This window comes from Seriola lalandi, unplaced genomic scaffold (genome assembly GCF_002814215.2).
Source record: "Seriola lalandi dorsalis isolate HSWRI2012SDOR001 ecotype SW California unplaced genomic scaffold, Sedor1 jcf7180002054976, whole genome shotgun sequence".
NCBI classification, from domain to species: domain Eukaryota; kingdom Metazoa; phylum Chordata; class Actinopteri; order Carangiformes; family Carangidae; genus Seriola; species Seriola lalandi.
Window position 1 is genome coordinate 1,102,050 of NW_019525526.1, and position 18,807 is coordinate 1,120,856.

Consider the following 18,807-nt stretch of genomic DNA (forward strand, 5'->3'; position numbering starts at 1 on the left):
AGACATGGCGCTCATCCCTCCGGTGGAGTTACACTTGAAGAGTCTGTAAAGGGTCACTGAAGCACAAGCCGCCCCGGAGGCTCGCGGTGGCCCGACACCTCCACTGAGACACTTTCTGTCGGTTCCTCCTCTAATCTGTCGCCCATCTGTACGTGTCCAGTGTTTTCTCTGTCTGGCGAGGCCGGTGTCCGCAGTTGTTGATGGTTAGTCAGAGGTGGGCGGTGTGCGAGCTCGCCCTGCACAGCCGCCTCTGACAGATCGGCGAGGTGATAATTGACTTCTGTCATCGATCACTCACTTAGCTTTTCAAATGGCTCTCTGAGACTCTCAAGCTGTGGTGGCTGCTGCTACTTGACTCTTTCTCTCCCAGAATTCCCCATGAAGAGGCAAAGGAGGAGGAGGAGGGTGCTTCTTCTTCTTCTTCTTCTCCTTTTTCCTTTTTTTTTTTTGTGGCTGCCATAACATTAACAAAAAGGCTTCCGGTGCAGGTCTGGCCTGATTTGAAAATCAATTTGAGCTTTTAGAGGTTTATTATAAAACAAAAATAATTTACAGCCGTAGATTGACAGATATAGTTGGTTCACAAAACTAATATCTGCACGTATCATCATATGATAGCACTGTGTTGCTTTGTTTATAAAGTTTTCACAAATTAAGATGTGGTAAATATTACCATATACTGCATCTTTAAACCATGGAGATACAGTAATATTTTACTTGCATATATTGTGCAACAATAAGAAGTGTTTTAAATCAGCTGAAACTTGTGTTATCACTCTTGGGAAATTAATTAGTTGCACCAGAAGGAACAGGATAATAGTAGATGAGAATTGGGTGATAATTAATTGTGCTGAGGATGGATGATGTAACAATTGTACAATTATGCAACAAATAAAGACGGCTAAGATTTACAGTTTGAAATGTGCTGCAGCTACTCAATCATATTTACAGATGGATGTGACACAAATAAATATTTAGAGAAGCAGCAGAAAAGACAGTAATGAATATGAAGAATTTATCTTAGACATTATGCAGCGGACGGATTCCGGTTAACTACGGCTCTTTAATTATGTAAATTTTAATTATTACATAAGAATGTGCAACACTTCAAAAGGCGGCTCTCTTGTTTTGAAATGCCTCTCTCTCTCTCTCTCTCTCTCTCTCTCTCTCTCTCTCTCTCTCTCTCTCTCTCCTCAGTGTGTTGTTTAGGTGTGAGTTCAGAGTAAGAATCCCGGCGTCTCCGGTAGGTTTCCCCGAATTAAAAACCGTGAACATTCACACGTGAAACTCTCGTGTCAGGGGAGAGAAGTGAGTGCGTTATCGCCGGGGACGCATCTCTTCAGGTATTAATTTCTGTCATATCTGCGTTCGCTCCGCCACAGCGGGGTGATACAGATGGCGAGCGGACCAGCTCATTTTTGGAGCGTAATACTGTACAGCTGTGAGATAAAGAGAACAGGGCGAGATTATAACAGGCGCAGAAAGAACAGAGAATTACAGAAATGAAAAAGATGAAAGCCCACAGAGATAATTAGTCCTGCTCCAACTTGTACAGAGGACGATTTTTGGAGGCCAACTTGTGCTGTGTCTCTTTTTTTTTACTCACTTTTGTCTTGGGATTCGGTGGAGGAGCACAGTCGCTGTGCAGAAGAATAATGAACAACACTGCTGATGATGCAATGCATTGATAATAATATTACTTAAGTCACTAAACCTGCTTCTAATAAGTAAAAAAATAAAAACCTACATCAGCCTTTAACGTACTTTATCTAAACATATATATGATTATAAGACGCTGAAGATGATGATATTGCTTACAAAGTGATGAGCGGCTGCCACACCGTGAATAATTGTCAATATTTTGAGTAATGATGTTCTGTATAATTGTATTTTCCTCTCTTCCTCTGTGGTGCTGTTTGCAGCTACAGTGCTCGGTGCTGTGTGCGCTGCTGATTGTGTGTCCTGTTTGTGATGACTGTGCCATAATTTCTTCCTAAATTGCTGTCACCTTTGATCGATCTCGCCGGCTCTCCACTTCGTCCCCATTTGCATAATTCTCCTGTGTTATTGCTTTTTTTTATTTTATTTTATTTTTTTTATTTTTTTTATTTTGCCAACTCAAATCAAACTGAAAAACAGTCACATATTTTTATTTTTCAAGCTGCAAAGGTGAGACTTCCTTCTTGTATGTATTCAAAACTATCTTAAGAAATGTTCTAACCCTTTCGCCCTTCAGCTCTCATATAACCTGTCTAATGATTTCAAAAATGCATGAGCGTCTGTGTAACTAAGAGGTTTATTAGTTATCTGTATTTCCCTGTTTCCGAAGAACATACTTTGTGCAGACACATGTTCTCCTCCCCGACAACAGGTACTCTAAATATTCTGGAAATAATTAGCTCCGTTCAACAGGAAAGGTGCTGTGTATTTTTGAATCAACCGACTCTGCCTCTCCATTATAATAATATATCTTTTCCAGGCCGGCGGCGTGACTTTTCTGTGAAAATCTCTCTGTAACATTCAGCGGGAATGATCAGAATACTAAATTGAAGCCATTAATTCGAGCTCTTTACCACATGAAAAAAAAAAAAAAAAAAATGGTGGCCACACATGTCATTTTTCTCGTCTTGATCTCTTCATTGACGTCTTTGGGTTTCTTTGCAGTAGCTGGACACACGGCTGCTATCGGTGATAAAATCCAATTTTTGGTAATAGCCTGTAGACTGTAATCAAGATAAGATCTCTCTGCTCCCAACAAAGACGAGACATTGAGGGATTTTCTCTGGAATATAATATTTAATATGCATGAGGTAAAGGAGGGCAGGAAATGAAGCTTCTGTTCAGCAGAGATATTTATGTGCGTGCCTGTTAACCAGAATGTGTGTCTATATATATGTGTGTGTGTGTGTGTGTGTGGTCGCAGTGTGTATTTGAGTGTCTGTTTGTATAAAGTCTAAGTAACTGTTGATCAGAAAAGGTGACTGAACTGACTCTCTGGTCTCTCCTCTTTGGTTCTTCTCGTCCTTCTCCCCCACGCAGACAAGTCTCAAAGTTTCGTTTTCTTTGATGACGGTAAGCTGTGCTAATTGGATGAAAATGTCAGCATCAGCCGCCGTGAGGCTGCAATCAGTGGTTTGCTTCTGTACCAATCACCATCAGTATGCCGTTTGTGTTCCCCTCCACACTCGGGACTGGGTCGATGCATTGAGTCATCAAATGATTACAGACACCAGCAATCCCCTCCCGTGTCATAGATATCGATGCCTCTTGAGCTGCCCCTCAAATCAACGCCCTCCCCGTCCAGCGGACTCCTTGTCCCATAATGTTATCAGCTCTTTTTTTAAAGCCCTGTGAAAAAAAAACCCAAAAAACAGCTGAAAATGACAAAATTAATAAATCAATTTGATTGAGATTAAAGGGATAAAATTCAAATAATTTAATGGGTGTCATTGGCTTTGGAGTTACGTCTTTGGTAGAAAAAAAATTGATCTTATATTCAGGTAATTCGGTTTTTGTCATACGTACGATACTTGACTTTGATACTAAATCCATGTAGGGCGATGGTTTATTCACCATTTATGTCATTTGTTTTAATGCAAGCTGGTAGAAGATTAGGACGACAGCCGCTCTAGATAACAACGTTTCACCGTTGACCCAGTCCTAGTGGCCCTCTCATCAGCATGTGACCACATTGCCTCTGTGTGCTGCATTGTGATTGGCTGTGATGGATACCCAATATACAGTAAGTGTTTCATCTGCCACTGCTGTATGGAGGTCTCCTGTGTTTTAATCACCTCCTTCAAAGCGCCCTGCACAGCCCAAGCTTTGAAGGCAACCAATCACTCTCCTTTGTGCGTGTATATGTGTGTGTGTGTGTGTGTGTGTGTGTGTTTGTGAGTGTGTGTGTGTGTGTGTGTGTATTCACCGGCAGGTTTACCAATGGCTGAGGCCACAGTTAATCTTCTAGGCAGCATAAGATCAGGAGGTTTTATTGAGGTCACCTCTGAGCATAATGTAAGGAGTCTCCTTGCTAAAAAGGACTCGCGGCCCTTTCACACGCTGACAGAGAAACCATGAATCTCTGTGGATCTCCTCCTGTTGATGTTAGACCGGCACATCAACCAGAGGAAATATGAACGACATTGCAGTTTTTCGACTGGTTTAGCATATTTATTCATTCGTCTCTTCTCGCTTGTGACAGACTGAATTATCCTCGTGTGATTTACAGAATCCCCCCCCCCCCAACCAAACCGTGGGGATATAACGCAGTTAAAGAAATCACCAAGATTCACTAAAGATCAAAAGCGGCAATCCAGCCATCCAGTCTGGCCTTCCTCATATTTTTTCATCACTTTCCATTGAAGTTTGTCACATTTGATATGCTGCGTGTGAGCATCTGTGATTGTTTTTCTTTCTCTCTTTCCTGCGTGTGGATGCATAGCGAAAGCTGACGAAACCGTGCGGAAATCTTCACGTAACATGACAAGTATCAAATGTGCGTGTCTTAATTAGTGTCCCACTTGATCACACTGATCACACAGGCAGCCACTCTGATATTCAAGTCAGGTTTGTTCACCTCAGCCGGTGATGTAACGTACTCTACACCCTCTCTTTCTAATATCCCCTATAGGATCGTGACCGTTTATAGATAACTTAGATCAGCACATACTAAAGGGGGTGAGGGTGATGGAGGGAATGACATTTGCAAGAGGGTCAGTCGCACCGGACGACTTTGCAGAGTTCAATCCGATTTAACTTTGACACGCAAGATCCGAAGTCCCTCAGTTTAGGAGAAGGGGTGTGATTTTGTTTATATGCCGTATCCTCTTGGTGAAATACACTTAGTTGCCATTTTAGTATGTACACCTAAGGAAAACTAATGCAGTCTAATACAATAGTCCTGCAGTAAATCCTCCTCACGTGAAGGTTATAGGAACCTCATAAACTGACAGTGTGTGTAAGACACGCAGCAGAAAGGACGATGCCTGGTTATAGTGAGGACAACGACAGTAACAAAAAGTTATGACAGTAAAGTGTTTCACGAGACTGTGTATAAATAGTGACGCCGATCCGATCCGCGCAACTTCCTGTCGCACCAGAACTAAATTTTTGCCAGGACAGATCCAGTCTGACCGGTCCACACCGCCACAGTGGGACGTGTTCGGTCATAAGGAAGCAGCTGATACTGATCAGCGAGTGAATTAAAGCTGCGCTCCGTTATAGCAAATGGATGAAAAATCATAAACAATAATTGATGTTCGATCCTAAGGAACTGTCATTTCCTCTTTTATGCATTGCATCATACAAAACTCAATTTGTTGATCATATATCGAGAAAATATGTAGAGAATAAACTCTTATTTAACAGACACATAAATGATAAATGGAGGCTTTAGAATAGATTAGTCACAAAATCAGGAAGTGCTGCTGCTTTTGGTCCTTATAAATAATTTTGTAGAAACTTCCCACTCGAGGTAATGATGATATTTAACCCTGAGCGCTGACGGTGTCATGTGGCTGTTGAGCTGCTCTCAGCGCCGAAACAATCGCTCTCCCTCAGAAAAGACATTTGTCACAACAAAACTGAAGTGGTTTTAATGTGCTAGCTGACAGCTAACAGTGTTAGCTTCTCTGCGACGGTCTTGACATTGGCCACCTGCTCTGCTGGCGTGGAGGAACCACGGGAACCCTCTCCACATACTGTACTTCCTTTTCCATCCTCTTTCTCTCCTCTCTTTATCTTTTCATCTTCGTTGTGTTGTGTTTGTATCTCTCTCCCTCTTTTCTCTGTCTCTCTCTCTCTCCTCTCTCCTCTCCCTGACGTCAATGAGAAATTGGATGGTTTTTGATTATTACATGGCTGTCAGGCTTACTGCCATTAATTGAATTGAATCCCAGTCCATCTCCTTCACTTCTCTGTCCCCTCTCCTCCCTCTGTCTCCCTCTCGCTCTTCTTTTCATCTCGTTTCACTCTCATTTTCCATCTTGTTTGTCATGTTTTTTGTTTTTTGTATGATTTTTTTAATTCCCCAGGTCCTTATTTGCCCCTATTTCTCTTGCTTGAATTTTCTCCTTTCTCTCTCTCTCTCTCTCTGCATGTCTTCACCATCTTACTCTCTCTTCTGGTCTTTCTCATTCCTTTTATTTTTCTCTCTCTCTGTGTCTCCCTTGTTTTCTCCTTTTCTTCCCGCCTGTTTCTCACTCTCTTCCACCCCAAGTGTCAGCTTTATTCCTCCCTGTCATTCTCTTTCTCTACAGGCTTCTTTTCATCCTTTCTTCCCCTCTTACTCTTAATCTGCTCTCTCTCTCTCTCTCTCTCTCTCTTATTTCTCTGTCTCTCTTGTCTGCCCCCCCCCGCCCCCCTTTCTCTCTCTCCCATTCTCCCTTCCCGACTCTCTCGCTCCTTGAGCACTGGTGATACTGTTGTCATGGTGACACCCATCATTTTCTGGCATGAATGGAGGATACTTTATTGATGAGACGGCATGGCGGAGGGAGAGAAAGGGAGAGTGATGGAGAGAAAGACAAAGACGGACAGACAGAAAGAAAGAGAGGAAGCACTGGCAGGGTAAATCAGAATGATACGGAAACGATCGTCCCCGCTGCTTACGATACAAAACATTTCCACCCTGTAATTTGTTCAGCACTGATGAGTCGGAGAGGAACGTTGCAAGCCAAAGCAGGCTGAATCTTCTGGAGGGGCTTGGGATAGTCGGGGCTGCTGAAGAATATCCCCCAAAACACTGTTATTCATCTCTCTCAGCGTGAGAGGAGGGAAGGGGAGATTCCTCTTATTAGGAGGCAGCGTCCTGGCTTCAGCAGCGCCGTCGGTTTCCCATGTTTAATGATTTGTACTGTGTAAACATGGCAGCATAATAAACTGTGTTTTTTTTTTTTTCTTTCTTTAATTCGCTAACATTAGCGTTGGTGGGTTTCTGGGGCTGGATGGACATCGTTATTTGGTTGTCGTGGTGGGGTGTTTGCACACAGTTCAGACCGGCATCGCCGTCTAAAGCAGAAGGCGAGCTCGTTAGACACTTCTGATGTCGACATCACATTGTGAGGCTTGGCGCTGCAGATCAGGCATTAGATTTCTCTTGAACATTTTTAGGCATTCGGCTGACACCATTAGACTAAAATGAGGAAATCAGAGCCTGGTTTGTTGTTGAATATATAGAAATACTCCAAATTTAAACATTAGAGGATCTTATAAACGTGGATATGTAACAGCACATGTTGATATACAGCTACAGTGGTGGGATGACGTGGGTTGCAGGTTTGCTCAAGGCCCACACAGAAAAGAAAAGAGTTCAACACCGTGTCGTGGAAAATGAGAGCGTGTGAAGATCAAACTGGACGTGAGGTCGTTCTCCGCTAACATATGTTTGACCTCTGACCTTTTTCTCCACAGTTCACCTGCTGTCGGAGACGATCCAGGGGGTGACAGCCACCGCCACCGGGATCCAGTACCAACAGTCCTGGCTCTGCATCCTGTAAGCTGAAGTGTGTTTGTGTGTGTTAGGTTTGAAAGCTGGAATGATCAGTCAATTAATGGATTAGCTGATCAACAGAAAATTTATCAGATTTGTTGGATTAGCTTTAATAGAGATGTACAGAAGTATCAATAAAGATTATTATCACTAAAACATGTGACACTAAAACAATATTTGTTGCAGTTCTGTGAAAATCTTTCATCTCCAAAACTTTCTGAAACATTTTTCAGATAGTTCAGTGTTTTAAAAAAGTTAATAAAAAGTATTTTATCCAAAATCCCCAGTATGGAGATAATTGGTAAATCCATCTGATAGAAACTGCAGGAATCTGTTTGTGAGTGTCTCCGCTCTGTAAGTGTGCGTGTGCAGCTGTGTGCAAGCACATTTGAACACTGTCTTAACTGTTGCTGGAGAGAAAGAGGTTAATCTATGGAAATGAGGGGCGATGCCGTTGAGGTGAGGCGTTGACATTTCTAAAAACCTCCTCCTTCTCCCTCTGTCCTCTGCTCCAGCTGCAACGTGAAGCATCTCCAGAGGCGTCACGTGTGCATCTCCCGCCTGGAGAGGCCGCAGAACTGGGGAGAGAACTGCTGCGAGGTCCGCTATGTCATCCTGATACTGGCCCCACTCAAAATGGTAACCGCCGCCCCCCCGAGGGAGGAAGTGATATATGGGCTTTATCTCTCTTCGCTGGATTACTGAGGCATTTGTAGATCCATTTGCTTCTTACAACATTTGTTCACTTTTCATTCATCATGTTTTCATCTGCTTTATATAATTTTTAAGTGACAGTGAAGTTGCTTCTACTTCTCTAAAAATAGCAAAAATATTCCTCCTCATTCATTTATTAATTAAGTCCTGAACTTGTGCGTTGAAGAAAGTTTTCTATTATTTCCACTATCACAAAAGTTTCTTTTTTATCGCTCATCTGTGCCTGAAAGTAAAAGTCATGTGAGGTGCGTTCGCTGCAGGTGCACGGATCAGTAAAATCCTACTCACCGTTTGATGAGCGTAAGCATCCCGCTGCTATAGCAAGTAACTGATCGTTTTGCATTTCTTCCTTCTCTGCTTTCACCTACTGTATTTAAAAGGAAATGCACTTTCAGTCCAACAGTTAAAAAAGTTCAGTTGCTCCTGACACATTTACACATTTATTTCCACACTCAGATTATTGATTTTCATCTTGAGGTCATCAACTACCAATTTTTCCTACATTTTTATTTTATTTTAATTCACTAAATTATCTAAAACTGCTACAGCCGCTGAGCTGCCAAGTTCCTGCCGAACACGATTCAATCCAAGAGGCTCTCGGTGTCGTGCGTGGGACACGAGCGCCCGCTTGGCTGAACCTTTCCGGTCAGGATCGCTGTTTTTCTTCACTCCTGAAGAGCTCGCCGCCGCCGACAGAGAAACGCCACATATCCTGTAATACCCTTCCCTCCCATCAAAACATGAACTCCCCATCAAACCACTCAAACCTCCTGCTCCTGCCTGAGCTGTCGACACACACCTACCTGCACACACACACACATGCAGTGACCCTGGCAATCAGCGATGTCTCAGTTCACTGCATCATGTTTCCTGTTTGTTTGTTTGTCTGTCTGTTTGTTTGGTTTCTACCTCTTTGATTCTCATGAACCCGTCTTTGTGCCAGTGCCTTCCAGCGCCCTCCTCTCCAGTCTTACAGGCAGCAATCACAACCACTAATGGCATTCTCTCAGACATTAATCCAAGCCCCAAGTAAACATAAATCACTATTATGTCTCAATTATTCCTGATGGTGACTGCTTCTGTGAGAGAAAGATCTTTGAAGGGGCACGATGATAATGATAATAGGAATTCCTTTGGTTGGTAAATCTATGTAATCTAGCGTGAGTGAGGGTGGACCGTTTCCATCACCCACCATTTACAGAGCTTTACAACAGTTGTGGCTTTTTTCTTTTTGCTTTTTTCTCCTTTACCCAAAGTGAATCTGCTGAACACACATGACCTTTCCTCAAAAATGCTCTGTTTCTCATTAAACAAGCTCTTACCTGAAATCAACCATCAACACATCCACGCCCTGTTGCCCTTCGAAGAAATTCCTCTATCTGTTTTCCTACTTTAAGAAATCTGCCCATCTGTGTTACTCACTTTCCACGCCCGCGTTTTCCCGGTCGGCCTGGTTAATCAAACCGCCGACCTTCAAAACTTAAATAACTCCCCAACCAGAAACGCTCACTCTTACTTTGTGCTTCGTGTTTAGTGCTAATTAACAAGTCCTGGCTGCTAGCACACAAAATTAAGATGGTAAACATTATTCCTCCTAAACATCGGTTTGACAGCATCGTAACTGAGAGCATGTTTGCACGATGAAGCTAGTTAGAGAAAGAGGGGGGGGGGGGGGGGTGGGGGGGGGGGGGGGGGGGGGGGGTGCTCATGAGTGAGATTTTCGATGGCTTATTTCCTATAAGGCTGCCTGAAGTCTGACTGAAGGTGGGGTTTCCCATGCCTTCACGCAGAAAGAGAGCCTGCAGATTAATCATGATCCATTCTCTCAGCTCTGTGAGCTCTGGTGGAAATTCAGTTACCACTGTGAAAACGCTTAAAGGCTTTAGTTTTTCTGTTTGCTGCAGCTGCTACTGTACGAACCGAGCCTGGCTGTGTTGGTATCATCACCACCTGGCTAACAAGGCCTCCCTGGCACCACACTGACTCGGAGTCTGCCAGCACCATATTACCATCACTCTGTTGCACGTTGTGACTTTGGGGACAGCGTCGTTTGTAACAGATGTGGGATTAGTGACAAAAGCCCTCCCAAGATACCCAGCTCCGAACCTGCCTTCCTTACCTATCCAATCTACATCTGATAATAATGTTGTTGCAGCAGTACCACATTTACATCTCTAAGTATAGGGTGAGGGTTTGGTTTCATTTTATTATAGGGTTTTTTTTGCCACTGAGACATTATCAAATAAAAACAGCTTCATTCTTACTCTGGATTTTCATATAAAACAATATCAATATGATAGAAGCAGTTTATTCATAAATTGACCAGAAGACCCGAGAATTTCTGCTTTCAGGTAAAATGATCTAATTATGACAGTAGATGAATGCACGTTGTGATATCACTCAACCTTTCAGTTATAGTTTATGTTAACAATGGATGGAAGGAGTTGAATGTGTAACATGAAAGGCGTCAGAGAAGAACCCACAGACAAAAAGCAGCCGAGAAAATCACTTAAATGGTTCTTTAACAGTTTTAATGTACAACCACATGTGCGTGGTTTTCTGGTTTTCCACAGAAAAGCACCAAGACAGCGATGGAGCTGGGCAGGACGTTCGCCACCCTCTTCTCTGACATCTCCTTCAGGCAGAAGCTGCTGGAGACAAAGACGCAGGAGGAGTTTAAGGAGGCGTTGGTGTTCCAGAGGCACCAGCTGACGGCAGCCAACCAGCAGCCCACCGCTCTGGGGAAGGAGGAGACCGACCCCCGCAGTCACAAACCACTCAAGGTGGGTAGGAGTGTGTGTGTGTGTGTGTGTGTGTGTGTGTGTGTGTGTGTGCAACCTTTCAGTGTTGGCCGAATTGGCACATTTCCAAACACTTTGAAGCAGCGTGTATTCATACGACAGCGTGATGAGTCATCCCCAGCACCCTGAGACGAGGCCTGTGATTGGTCAGCATCCACCAGCACAGTTGAGGTGTTTTCCAACTGCTTCCCATCCTCATGTTCCTCCCTCACCTTACACCTACTTCTCATCATCCCATTTCTTTACATTCATACATGTACACATTTTTTTATTTTTTATTCCTCTTCCATCTCTTTCTCCCCCGTTTACTGCCCCCCCCCCCCTCATCCTTCTCCTCCCCTCCTCGCTCGGCTGGCTTGAATCCTCCATCTTTCCTCTCTCCCTAATCAATCAGCATCAGCTCCTGCCAGGCCTCCTCAGTGGGTAAATGACCTTACATCTTTCACAGTCCTGTCAGAACTCCCCACCCCTTAGCTACACATGCATGTACACACACACACACACACACACACACACACACATTAAAACACACCTCCAGAGGGGCTCTGCTCACTGCCACGGACCAACATCTCCTCCTAATGTTGCCGTTGACAGGCCAGGGCTCCCAGACATTTCCCCTTGTGTTTTCTTTTTTTTTATTATTTTCTATTTTTCTGTTAGGTGTTTATCCCAGGGCTTGAAAGGCTCAGTGCCACTCAGTGAAAGAGGGATATATAGAAAAAGACAGATGGAGAGAGAGGGGAAAGGAAAGATGGAAAACGGGAGGGGGGGGGCAGAGAGAGCAGGTGAAATCAAGAGGAAAGAGAAAATGATAAAATGAAAGAGAGAGAGAGAGAGAGAGAGAGGAACAGAGAAAGAGAGACCACACGCCTCCTCCACCTCCTTCCACATCCGACATTGACATCAGACCACCCGCAACAGCGCACCACTTTAAGAAAACTAGGCCGAATTGTTGTTGTGTTTTTATGTTTTTCCTCCCCGTTGCCTCACTCCATCGACGGTTCAGAACGAATGGCAACCAGGTGGACAGTAATTCCTCTTTGAGACTTTTGTTTATCGAACCTGAGCCAAAAGCTGGTGATCAGGCCCCACACACACACACACACACACACACACACACACACAGACACACAGGCTCCCTTGTAATAATAAATGATTCCATGATGTATAGGGATTTAATGGATGAACAATCCTTGTTGAACAAGCATGTGTGGCTTCATAAAACCAGCCGCCCCACTCGGAGAGGAAAAAACAGAAACGCCGATGCTGTTGTTTGTTTTCATGTTGTTTATGTTGAGACGAATCGCTTTGCTCTGCCAAAAACTGTCCAAAAGTTTTTAAGATGACAAATGAGTCGGGGATCATTTTCCCAAGGGCTGTACCTACTCATACACACCTCCTCGCCACCCGTTCCGTTTAATTGTATAATGCCGTGTTCAACAAGGAAATGGAACATTGGGTAATTGGATAATTTACTTAATAAGCTCGGTCAGGACGACACATTTACTCCCTGTCTTGTGTAACCTGAAAGCTCATCTTTTTAAGAGCCCTCCATGTCTCCCTTTTGAATCACGTGGCTCCTTCTCTAAAAATACACTAAATCTTCTATCCCTCTCTGTCGCTGTCATCTCTCTGTCATTCTTGATCATTCCCGGGACACGGGGATCTTTAATAAATGTACGTCTAAATCCAGCCGCGCCGTGCCGCTCACATCTTCTTGTATTACGCAATTAAAGGTTTTCTAGGACTACCTCGTTAAATTCGATGATTCAGATCAACTTTGTGGAATCACCAGCGTCGTAGCCGAATCATCAAACGGGCGATTTTTGATCTGAATGTGTCACCGTCCACAGCAGAGGAGCAGTGCGTTGGGTTGGGTGCAGCCTCAGGCTTTCCACGCCGTTGCATTTTTTGTTTTTGGAGGTCGCCAAGGATAAGACGAGCTAAATGAGCAAAATGCCTCAGAGCAAAATTGAAACTAGAAAATAACATTCTACATAAATAAAGGAAATAATTCACGTGTGCATAAGTTTTAAAAACGTTGAAAACTTATGAATTCATTCCGTTGTGTATCGTACGTGGTCAAAACTGCAGTGTGATGTGTTCAAACACATTTGCACACAACTGCATAAGCTGGTTTTATTCCAGACCCTGGCGTTTTGGAAACATTAGTTTACGGACTGAAGTCTGCGCTGCACGACCGTGAAAGTGCTCCTGCATCTTTGCAAGTTTTCATGCTTTAATTTAATGACTTTTCCAAATATTTACGAGCTCAGCACCTGTTCATCAACTGGCTGGGCAACAGTGCTATGTTTCTGGAGACCTACCTGTTTTACCAATAAACAACAGATGTGTAAGTGATTTCAGTTCACAGTTGAAATATTCAGCACTAAAGACAAGATGCCTTTCAACCTACATTGCTCATTTAATTTTACTGTTTTCTTTTCTCTTTTCTTTTTCTTTTGGAGGACAAAGGACACACAATGACACTTAGACCAGTTTAAGCTCTGACGAAAGACTGCAGGTGGTGGCACGTGTCAAACCTGCAGTGGCTGTTTCTCTCTCTGCCTATAGGTGGCGCACACTGACACGTCTACACGATGCACTTGATCCTGTTTCCCCGTGACTTCGCATCAAAATCTAACCTTTTCCTCTTCTGTCCACACAGTGTAAAGATTTCTTCAAAGCCGGGCGGGGGATATATGAGGACTTGTGCCGCAGACTGCCTTTCTACCCCTCTGACTTCACAGATGGTAGGCTGGACTTGGACTTGTAGTGAAAGTGAATCATCTTCCTTATTACGCCACACCAGGGTGCCTCTGGCAGCTCCTCATTTGTCTGTCACCCTTTGCCTCAGACACATCTGTGCTGCATCTGTGTCACATCCAGGGTGCGCTGAGATGACTGTCTCAGATGTCTTGCTGCTGCCATATGCTCCCATATGTCCAATATTATTGTAATTTCCCAAAGACATCGGACACAAGGACATTGCCCTGTACATTACCAGTGCAGTCTCAGCAGGCCGGCGGGCTTCTTCTGCCTCACCACATCACACTCTTCATCAGTAAATGTGTGGAAGGGTTTCCGTCCCCCGGACGTGCACGTGTGACCTTTACAATTTACTGTTGTTAAAAAGAGAGGAAGTTGTTGCTTGTTATTGTCAGAGATGTTTGTGAATATCTGCAAATTTGAAAGTGATTGTAACTACCCAATCAAACCAGGTCAATTGAATCAGTTGATTGTTGATTGTAAAAAAAAAGACTTGGTAAAGTACAGTTAAGGAGATGCGTTTTCCAGCTGGGTTCTCCTCCTCTCTCTCTCTCTCTCTCTCTCTCTCTCTCTCTCTCTCTCTCTCTCTCTCTCTCTCTCTCTCTCTCATTTCGTAATATCCAAACACATTCATTGGCCTGTAACAAAATCAAGATATTTCTGTCTTGTGAGTGTCATCAGATAATGATCATCTGATGAAGGTCACAGGACCAAAATCATTGTGATTGCATTAGAGCCCAATTATAGTGTTTTATTTCAAAATGATGTATATACATCATTTGGATAAGAGCGATAACTGCTCTTACAGCATGATGGATAGCACAAAACTCAAACAAATAATTTATATTTTAGATTCTTAAAAAGGGCAGGAGGCCGTGTGAGTCCTTGTAGAACAGCTGTACTGTAACTTTCTGGATGCTCCACATTGTTCAGGCACTGAATGATGAACTCCTCTAATGTTTTTGTCATTTTGATATTAAAGTGTGGAGCCTCCTCCACTCTATTATGAGGTGAATATGACTCATGTGTTTGTGTTTATCTCCCCTCAGGTATAGTTGGCAGTAATAAAACCCTGCTGAAGTACATGACCACAGCCATCTTCCTCTACATCGCCATCCTGCTCCCCGCCATCGCTTTCGGCTCCCTCAACGATGAGAGCACACGCGGCGAGATCGGTAGGAGCAAGTACTCCAGTGTAGACACATGAACGTCTTTTCTCAGAGACTGTGCATTTCTCCACAGACATGCTGTATCTTTACTTTAAGATTTTTAGCCAATTATTTTTAACATAAAAAAAAATAAATGCACTAGTTCTTTTATCTTTAACTCTTAGCTTCAAAAATCTAAATTATATAATGATAGGATGATAATTGCTGAAAGAAAGATGCAGTATTTTACAAGGATTTCAAGGATATGACTTTATTCATCACTAAAAAAGTTGAAATTATTTGTTAATTGTGGATGTTTTACAATTTAAAGCTGCATTATTTGATTTTTTGGGCACTAGGGGTCAGAAGAAACTAAAAGCTGACAGACTTTGACAGACACAAAGGCCTGACCTGATATTAAAGTACAGAATATATACAAAAGGTTTTACAGAAAAACAAAAGGATTAAAATGGAGATTTAATGGAGAATGCAATGAAACAAGGAGAAATATGTGAATAATCCACAATAAATGCAAAAAAATATATGTTTTTAAGATGCTTTTTAAAGATATGCAGAAGACTTGGATTCTTTGTTGTTTGTCTTGAGAGTGTCAGAGAGTCGACGAGGAGCAGCAGCAACAATCAGCCTTGACTTTGACCTTAACCTTGACTGGCTTCTTCCGACTGACTGAACCACCCAGTAAATGTGTCATGAAGCTAAATAAAAAGCTCCATGCAGTGTCAGGATTGGGTGGTAAATTTCTCTGCGGGGTCATCGCAGTTAGTAAGAACGTAGTCACTGAGTCTGTGTTATATAAACACATCAAGTAGAATATCTGTGTTTGTTCTGTTTGTGTCATATTAAAATTCTCCCTTTGAAAACTGAATTGGAGATTAGCTCGGCCCTGATGAAGAGCACAGCCGACGTTCAAGCACATTAATCAGCATTTCCTCCTGCGTTTGCTCCCTGTGTGTGTCCTCGCCGCACAGATGTTCGGAAGACCATCATCGGCCAGAGCATCGGCGGGGTCATCTACTCGTTGTTCGCCGGCTCTCCCCTGGTCATCCCTCTAACCACGGCTCCTCTCGCCATCTTCATCAGCGGTAGGCTTCCCCCTCTTTGATTCAGCTCAGCTCCGCCAAAATACACTTATCTTTTCACAGTGTGATTTGAAAAGGAGGCTGCGGGTGGGTGGAGTACTAAGACGATTACGTCAAAAATCAAGAGAAGGAGGCACCCGGCCGTGAAGAACAGCAGCCGCAAACTCTTTATCTTGGTCCTCAAACGCTCTGTCTTTAACCAGGAAACAGCACCTTTGGACCAATGGAGCTGTTTGTTGACTCATTTTTATTTTTTTATTTAGTCTTAGTCCTTTGTAAAATGTCCTTGTTAGTTTTCATAGTTTTCATGAAAAATTTCACCTTGTTTCTTTCTGCCAAGCTCTGCTGTAACTCCGAGTCCTCGCTGTGCGTCACGCTGTGCAGCGACTGGCCGGTGGCTGCTGCATTGAAGGAAAAAAAACTCTTTATGATATTTAAAGAATATATAAATATATAAAGACAGATTTTCTGTAACATTAGAATTTTTCAAAGGAACTATTTGTTAACTTTAGCTAACGTTTACTAATCAGCCTGGAAGAACCTCATCGACAGCTGCCTCTACAGCAGTTAGCATGCTAACCAGCTAGCCGCAGCCCGCCTCAGCACTTTCCGATAGCGACTCACTGTAGCCTCCAGTCTGCCCTGAAGAAGTAGAGCTGCTCAGAGGACGTATTACAACCTCTGGTCTTTGTAAACGCAACAACGGCTAAAGTTCTTGTAAAAGCGACAATCACCACCACCTGCGTGCGGCAAGAAACCACGTTCGGCGGCAGAGAAAACGCACAAATAGCCCCTTGGAACAAAATTTTCATTCGTACATTTTGTCTTTTTTAATACGATATTGCATTTTCTTATAGTCAAAGTTATTACGTCTCGATCACGTACGTTTTTTTTAAAGATAAAGAAAACTTTTTTTCTTTTTTTTTCCTGACAGTTGTCACGTAACGGTTGGTTTCAGGGAGATACGGGTTAGGAAACGTGCAAGAACATGTAAACTTCATATTCAGTCCAGAGAGACAACAGCACATAAAGTCTTATATGGTTTTTACCCGACAGCAGTTTCTTGCTGGTTGGAATTTAAACGATCTTGACGGCTGGAAGCTGCAGAATCGGGCAGCGATGAGGAAAGGCAGCGACTCCGATGCCAAGATGTAGTTTTAATACCAAAGCTGTTTGTTGGGTTTGTGGTGTGATGATCTTTGAAGTAAATGGGTTAGGATTGTGCTAAGCGCATTCTCATGGGGATAATTATAGTACATTTCCAGCAGCCTGTCTGAGCAGAACAATGGCCTGTTTGTAAAGTTGTAACTCATCTACGCACAAATCTGCTCAAGATTACAACTGTTATGGTTTTTACAAATACATTACAATTTGTGTGTGTTTGTGTGTGTCCTCAGTTTTTAACAGCTGTAAAAATATTGTCTTTTTATTATTTTATCATTTTTAAAGCATCTGTTTTTACAGCGCACAAAAAGATGATCAATACTCCTCCTTATTAACCTAGTTTCTTTTTTATTTATTGATCAAGTCAACATCGATCTGTCTTCTTCTGTTGGTTCATCCCCAGTTTATTTATTCGTCACATATTCTGTATTTCTTCAGAAGCAACTGATTGAATTTTGGATGAATTAGAGGGAAGGAGCATTTCATCACTTTGTTTATGTTTTATAAGATTAGACAGATTAGCACAACGATGACACTTCAGTGTCTCTACACATTACAGCTAAGGTGCCGTATGTGTTAGTGCTCAGTGTGTGTTTGCTGCTGCCTCATTTGCAAAAGAAGCAAAGAAACCATCCATCACCGAGAGTTAAACGCAGTCCTGAGGTAGTGGGAGCAGATTGGTAATAAGGATTAATACTGTTTTAGATGTTTCATGAAGTGTGTTTATATTTCTTTCTGCGTGTGTTTGTGTACACGTGCACCCTCGAAGTGATCCGAGGAATCTGTGACGACTACAACCTGGACTTCCCGGCTTTCTACGCCTGCATCGGTCTGTGGAACTGCCTCTTCCTCATCCTGGGAGGGATCTTCAATGTCAGCCTGCTCATGAAGCTCTTCAAAAGGTATCTCTCACGTGCACACTCGCCGCACTGTTTAACTGTAATCGTTTTCTCTTTCAGTACAACCTCGTTTATTGAATCAATTCTTATATTTTCTCTTCTCTGTCAAACAGGGGAATGTTTTAAATAGGGTGGTTACGACAGTGTCTGCTGCAGAACCACTGGCTCTCAACAACAAATGTTTCCTATAGAAAGCAGAGTTCTAGTTCAGATCTTCTGGTTCTTTTTAAAAAGCCCCTTTAGCGAACCCCCCACAGATACATGAACTCTGTCTTCTCTGAGCTACACCCAGTGAGGAGAAGGTGACGGGGGGGGGAGTAATGTACGGTGGCCCCTGAGGACAAAACACTAACAATAGAGAGAGCACAAACATTAAAGGAAAACACGCTGGAAATCCTGAGATGCAATGAATATAAAAACACACACAAACAGGGAAAACACAACAAGTGTTACTACACTGGAAGAGCTCCAGGACGCTGGTGGGCTCGATTTGGATAAGCAGCAATGTCACACATAGACTTATTTCTAAACAGATTTTCTGGGGGAAAAAAAAAAAAATCAAATTGACAGTGAGTTTAGTAAAAGATCCACCCATCATCCAGTCTGTAATATATATAAAAAAAATACAGCAAAACTGTGTAAGTTCGTTTTTCTGTTTAGAAACGTTTATCTTTATTGAAACGTGGTGATATCTCAGTTTGTATTAGAACGTAAAAGTCCACT

The 18,807-nt window shown here is 42.8% G+C and overlaps 1 protein-coding gene across 3 annotated transcripts in view; it reads left to right on the top strand.

The window, feature by feature from the left end:
* slc4a11 (solute carrier family 4 member 11) overlaps positions 1–18,807 on the top strand; it is a 75,093-nt gene that overhangs the window by 41,817 nt on the left and 14,469 nt on the right. For 2 of the 3 annotated variants that reach the window (XM_087171103.1, XM_087171104.1), the window contains exons 6-12: positions 7,411–7,492; positions 8,005–8,128; positions 10,777–10,986; positions 13,673–13,757; positions 14,823–14,948; positions 15,911–16,024; positions 17,955–18,087. In XM_087171103.1, the coding sequence (XP_087027229.1) occupies positions 7,411–7,492; positions 8,005–8,128; positions 10,777–10,986; positions 13,673–13,757; positions 14,823–14,948; positions 15,911–16,024; positions 17,955–18,087 (874 nt within the window). Of the gene's footprint in view, positions 1–3,039; positions 3,073–7,410; positions 7,493–8,004; positions 8,129–10,776; positions 10,987–13,672; positions 13,758–14,822; positions 14,949–15,910; positions 16,025–17,954; positions 18,088–18,807 lie in introns of all 3 variants that reach the window. The other variant, XM_023396355.2, reaches the window with a different exon arrangement.